Raw genomic sequence first — 6,641 nt, 5'->3', positions numbered from 1 at the left:
TATTTAACGAAAGCATAACGTTTTGTTGATATTGTGAGTGTGCACACAAATAAAAGTAGACCTTCTGCAGTTCCGAATGATGTATTACTCTTACTTGTATGAGCAAAAATAATGCCATATTTTAAGTGTTTTATGTCTATACATTTTATTTTAGGCAAGTCGTGTTGATTTGAGAAGGCTAAATAGATCAAACATGCTCAACTCATTGCCGCTGGCTGCTTGGTCGTTATACTTAAAAAAAAAAAAAGCTCATTATTAAGAGAGAAAGTTTCTCATTAATATGAGATGTTAAGTCACTATTACGAGAAACTTTCTCATTATTATGAGATGTTAAGTCATTAATATGAGATGTTAAGTCATTATTATGAGATGTTAAGTCATTAATATGAGATGTTAAGTCATTATTATGAGATGTTAAGTCATTAATATGAGATGTTAAGTCATTATTACGAGAAACTTTCTCGTTACTACGAGATTTATTTTTTTCAGAATATGACTATTTTGTAACTCATTATTACGAGAAAGTTTCTCAATATAATGAGATACTAGTCATAATTATGAGAAAGTTTCTCATAATTATGACTTACAGATTTTTTTTTTTTTTTCTCAACTGTGGCGGGAACGGGCTTCCATAGAAGATAGATATAATGGGTTGATGAGAAGCTATTTGTGCATAGATAGAGGAGGGTATGAAAATGTGTTACTGCTGAATACAAAAAAAAAAAAACAACTTTGAATGTAATGTATAATTAACAAGAAAATGAATGAAGGCCAACTGCTTAGGATTGTTTATTGTAGCAAATTAATTTCAAAGGAAACAGTACGTATATCTACTGTACATACAGGCTACTGGAAGCACAACAAAGAATGAACTGTGCAGATAAAAAAAAAGACCTGCACAAAACTAGAATAATATTTCTATGCTTCTCTTGATAAAGTCCATAAACGTAAACAGATATTACAACATTAAATTGAGATTAACTACAAAATAAGCTAAAATACACTTAAAATCAATGGGAACAAGTCATTTTGTTCAGTTTATGTCAATTCATTTATAATCTTCCAGTTACACTGTTGCTTTTATCAGCAAGGTGAAAGTTTGACTAATATTTTGATTCAGAGACATCCACACATGGAATTGAGTAACACCTCTTCATAGTCACAATTTGAGGGACTCTACTGTAATCGCTCAATATTTGAAACTACAGTAAAGCAGAAGGTCGGGTGTGGCCACAGGAGTACAAAAAAGAAAATCAAAAGCCTTACGGTGAAACATAAAGAGATGAAGGATGCATGAAGGTGATCAGATGTAGCCCACATTCAGCTCCAGTGTGAACATAGACTTGATTTCACACACCTTTTTTCTTGTTATACTCTTGAACAAGGAACACAGACCAAGTCTTGCATGACTTTTCACATGTATTTGTAAGTGTGATGGAAAATGTTTTACTACTTTGACTACAATTCTAAACCTCTACAAGGAAAATGGCAGTTTCTTCCCAGAATGAGTTTGCGAATGACGTTTCATGCTGCTTAGACATGTGAAACTCTTCTCACACTCAAGACACTTGTACGGTTTCTCTCCAGTGTGAACTCTCATGTGAATCTTAAGGTTTACTTTAACATTGAAACTCTTTCCACACTGTTCACAGGTGAAAGGTTTCTCTCCAGTGTGACTTCTTATGTGACTCTTGAGGCCTCCTTTATGTGTAAAACTTTTTCCACACTGAGGGCAGGTGAAAGGCTTCTCTCCAGTGTGAATTCTCATGTGCTCATCAAGCGTTATTTTCAGTATAAAACTCTTTCCACACTGAAGACATCTGAAGGGCTTCTCTCCAGTGTGAGTTTTCATGTGGACAGTGAGGTATTTTTTCTGTCTAAAACTCTTTCCACACTGAGAGCATATTAACGGCTTCTTTTCGATGTGAATTTTCATGTGAGTCTTAAGATCTCCATTTCGTGAGAAACTCTTCCCACACTGTTGGCAGCTGTAAGGTCTCTCTCCAGTGTGTGTTTTCATGTGGACAGTAAGGCATTTTTTCTGTCTAAAACATTTCCCACACTGTTGGCAGCTGTAAGGTCTCTCTCCAGTGTGAATTCTCATGTCGGATTTAAGGTTTGTAGTTTGTGTTTGTGGCTTTTTTTCTGGTGAGGAAGTCTTTTTATTCTGTGAGCAACTAATTGATTTTTGTTCAGTTTTGAAATCATGTTTTTCATTTTGATCTTTCTCTTCTGTTTCATTGAGATCTTGACTCTCCTCTTTCGGTGCCATCAGGTCTGAGATGAAATAAGAAAAATGTAAGTTAACAGCAGTTTAATGGCACAAAGCAACAGACATCAAAATATTTAGACTAGTGCTGGCAATCAATTAAAAACTAACTATTTGACAAGAAACAATTTCACATTGAATCAAAAATTAATCCAAATTAATGTGAAACATTGTACATTTAAAATAGGTGGCTTATTTGCATCTTTTTACCACATAGCCTATAGTTAATGAAGACCAGTCTCATTAATACAAATACTGCTACTCTATTAAATGTGTTTTCTTCCAATTTTAGCAATTAATTATAGCTATAATTAAAAAACATTATTTGTAACTTATATATATATATATATATATATATATATATATATATAAAAGCACAGAAATTGTGCTTATTAAAGTTTGTATTCTAGCGCTATTAGATCTTTTTAGAAACCAAAACTTTTTCCTCAAAGGGGTCCTATTATGCTTTTTCACTTTTTGAACTTTAGCCAGTGTGTGGTGTGTATGTTTGGGCATAAAAGATCATCTACACAGTTACAAATCTCAAAGTCTACTCCAAAGGGAGATATTTAGTATTTGTAAAAAAATCCCTTTTTAAGAACTACAACGAACGGCTCATTTGGACTACAGCGTTTGTTTTCCGGATGCTATGATGTCACAGTATCGCACCACGCAAATTTAAATCGTTTGCGGGTGTGGGATTCGCCTAACTTTAGCATGTATTATGGACAGCCGCTTTTGGGATGCTTCAGCGAGCCGCAGGTCGTCTCAGCTTTAACTAAAGAGTCCGCAAACTGCTCCAGAATCCATGCTGGAGCCACGCCTTTGACGTGTGTGGTTTAGAGGGTTTAAACACACGCAGAGTCGCAGCTGCTGTAAACACGAACAATGACTAGTGATCATCCGTGAACGCATTAGAGCCACGCCACGGCCGTTCGGGCATGTAAATAATAAATACATTAGCACAATAATGATAATCTCTTGTATCAGCGATCTCGCAGGCTGATGATAGGACCAGCAATACTGTAGCGGATTATTTACTCACGCTCCATGCATCCTAGGTGTAAATGACTTCCTGCTTTCAGACGAGTTACATTTAAAATAATACTGGCACTCCCAAGCTTTACAACCACATAGACGAAGTGTTTTTCTTCATCAGTCCAAAACGATCGATCCAGCACTCGAAATCGCAACCGTTTTGGTCGCATATGCTCCCAAAATTTAATCTGCGCGATCTTAAATTATATTTGGCACCATTTGTGCGAGTGCAAGAAACTGTTGTGGTGCGACTTGTTTTAATTTCTTTACAAAACTTTCGCTAGCCGGTAGTATACGCAACTACTGGACAGACTGCTGTGAGCTGATACAGTGACAGCCTCGCCGTTCTCTCCAACATTACAAAACCAATTCAATTTCATCGTTACATTCTTAACTTGAATGCAGATTTTAAATATTACCCGTCAATCACTGTCAATGACACTGACCTGTCAATTATTATTCACTGACAATGCGCTCCGCTGAAACTCGGAACCGGCCGTTTTTTCCCCCTCTCAACCAACCTCTGTTCCGGATTTGCACTGCAGTTAGGGGTGTGTGATATGACAATTTTTGATATAAAATGTTTATATTTCGTGCTACAGCGCTAATTCTGTCAAATACAATGCTGGCATTTATACAATATTTTAAACTGTTCTCTGATATCTACATAGAAGGTATATGGCATAGGAAAGGGCAAAAATTCTCCAGAAACAGTTTTACAGGTCCATTTGCAATCCTAGGATTTGTCCCTAGAATGAAACGCTGTAAATTCCACCTACTGTTTTAAAGGAACACTCCACTTTTTTTGGAAATAGGCTCATTCTCCAACTCCCCCCGAGTTAATAAGTTGATTTTTACCGTTTTGAAATCCATTCAGCCGTTCTCCTATTCTGACGATATGGCTTTTAGCATAGCTTAGCATAGATCATTGAATCCTATTAGACCAATAGCATCGCGTTCAAAAATGTCCAACGAGTTTCCATATTTGTTGTATTTAAAACTCGACTCTTCTGCAGTTATATCGTGTACTAAGACCGGTGGAAATGTAAAGCTGCGAGTTTCTAGGCCGATAAGATTAGGAACTACACTTCCATTCCGGCGTAATAGTCAAGGAAGTTTGCTGCCGTAATATGGACGAAGCAGGCGGAGTATTATCAGAAATGAGTTCCCAGCTAGTTTAGCATTTGCACATGTGCTGTGTGATATTACTGCTCCTGCTTCAGCCATATTGCAGCAGCAAACTTCCTTGACTATTACGCCGGAATGGAAGTGTAGTTCCACAATTTTTAGATACTGTTTTCATTGTTTTCTAATCAGGAGATACAGTGTTTAATGTTACACAAAATAACTGTTTTTTTTTTCCTGTATTTTAATAAGGATCAAATGAGTGAAAACTAACCTGTTTGTTCCTCAGTATCTTCATGTTTGACTCTGAATGTTTCTTCAATCTTCGTGTCTTCACTCTCCTCTTTAATAAATGCCATCTTTATAATAGTGTGTCAAATAGATCTCAGTTGTTTCAGCAGGAGTTTTTTCTGTGTTTGGTAGAAAGAAAAATAATGTAAACTTAATTTCTGCGTCCGTCTCAATCAGCTCACTAGTTTAGTAGTCAACCTATATTCAATAGATTCTACTTTCATTAAAACATTTGCTGTTTGTAGACGTTGTCCTTGCATGTTTGTGTTGTTCTCGTTGCATTTACAGTGTTTTGAGCAGCAGATGTCGTCAGCGAGCGGCGATTCGAGTGATTCAAAACAGTGAATCATTTTGTGAATCGATTGATTCAGTTGACTCGGAATTTCGAACAGATACGTTTCTATCAACACTACTCGACAATGACCGAATTCGTTAGGAAAAAATATTCCCTATATACAGTGCCACTAAATAAAGCATTAAAGTGTTGTATTGGCTAACAATTAATTTCACCGTTTCAAATGCAATTCTCTAAACGAGTTGCAGTGATTTAAACACTTTAAATTGTTAAAAGCACACACCTTTCTTCAGTTGATTCCCAGATGCAGGAGCGCTGAGCAGCCTTATGACGTCACATCTCCAGACCAAAATAAAAGTCTTGTTCGCTTAAATCAACATAATTTTACATTACAAAACAAGTATAAAACGGCACAGCTGTACCTAGAATAAATTGAAGGGATGAACTGCAGATATATTAAAAGACCAAAGCTATTGATACTAATTATCTTATTTTATATCTAATACATCATAACATTTGTGATATTCTCAACCAAGAATAATGTCCAGTATCTTGGTCTTCAAATTACAGGACTGGAAAGAATATATTTTTGAGAGATTTAACTATTATTACAAGTTATCTATTTAGCTGTCAGATTTCAGCAAAATGTACAAATCAATTCAATTCAATTCAAGTGTCAGCGCTGTTCACTGCATTAAATGAGTGTCATAAATGTCTTTGGCTGTTTTTTCACTGACACGCCCCCAACTTAGAAACTCTGGGCTTAAAGAACATTTCGAGTTTCCCACTCTTAATAACTTTGTGCTGGCGTTTATGTGCGTTCAGCTCATAAATACAATCTATCCAGCATGACTTGAATGCACCGTGAGTTCTATGATCCTATGAACCCAAGTATTCTGTTTAGAAAAGAAACAAAACATGTTTTAATGAATTTTATTTCTGGGGTGCCTAAATTTTCTATATGGCTTTATACAATTTTTTAATTCAGAATTAAGGGTGAAAAAAGGTCTGGGCTTTTTTTTTCTGGGAATGTTAGAAGCTCGCTTTAGAATTGAGCATGTCTATCATAAATAAACCAACTATTTACAGGCTTTTGTTGAAAAATGGTATGTTTGTTTTTATTTTTTTAATAATTTGAAGATTGTGTAAAGAATATATATTTGTCACGGTGCACGTAGTGATGAGCGCAACATGAAGTTGAAATAAAGAAAAGTATGAGTAATCCACAAGACAGAAGGCAGGAACACACGTACAAACCAGGTAACTTCAAAGCTGGACAATAAACTGAGAACAGACAAACTTATAAAGGGGTGCTGATTACTTGGACAGGTGAATGGAATACAGGTATGTGCCAAAAAATTAGAATATCAAGGGAAAGTCCATTTATTTCAGTAATTTGTTTTAAAAAATTGAAACTTGTATGTTAAATTAGTTCACTACACACAAAGTGAAATATTTCAAGCCTTTATTTGTTTCCATTTTGATGATTATGGAATAAAGATTAAAAAAAAATCCAATATTTCACAAAATTAGAATATTTCATGTGACCAATATAAATGTAGTCTCACTTAATCAGCTTGTGATTTCCATCAATGTGCCACAGTGCCAATGTTGCTCATAAAC

The 6,641-nt window shown here is 35.4% G+C and overlaps 1 protein-coding gene across 1 annotated transcript; it reads right to left on the bottom strand.

Moving 5' to 3' along the window:
* Positions 1-793: 793 nt before the first annotated feature.
* On the bottom strand, positions 794-4,844 carry LOC141316981 (uncharacterized). Its single transcript, XM_073832851.1, has 2 exons — positions 4,707-4,844; positions 794-2,277 (listed from the first exon to the last, which is right to left on the bottom strand). The coding sequence occupies exons 1-2, from the start codon at positions 4,789-4,791 to the stop codon at positions 1,475-1,477; spliced, it is 888 nt and encodes a 295-aa protein (XP_073688952.1). The 5' UTR covers positions 4,792-4,844; the 3' UTR covers positions 794-1,474.
* Positions 4,845-6,641: the final 1,797 nt, after the last annotated feature.

This window comes from Garra rufa, unplaced genomic scaffold (assembly GCF_049309525.1).
Source record: "Garra rufa unplaced genomic scaffold, GarRuf1.0 hap1_unplaced_183, whole genome shotgun sequence".
NCBI lineage: Eukaryota > Metazoa > Chordata > Actinopteri > Cypriniformes > Cyprinidae > Garra > Garra rufa.
Note: the sequence above shows the minus strand (reverse complement) of the source record. Positions and strands in the feature narration are given on the sequence as shown.

What these genes read in the sequence shown, in the direction of transcription:
- LOC141316981 (XM_073832851.1), bottom strand. Translation starts at nt 4,791, where the DNA reads ATGGCATTTATTAAAGAGGAGAGTGAAGACACGAAGATTGAAGAAACA. An exon ending in AGATACTGAGGAACAAACAG is followed by an intron (nt 2,278 to 4,706) that starts GTTAGTTTTCAC and finishes ATTTCATCTCAG; the next exon opens with ACCTGATGGCACCGAAAGAG.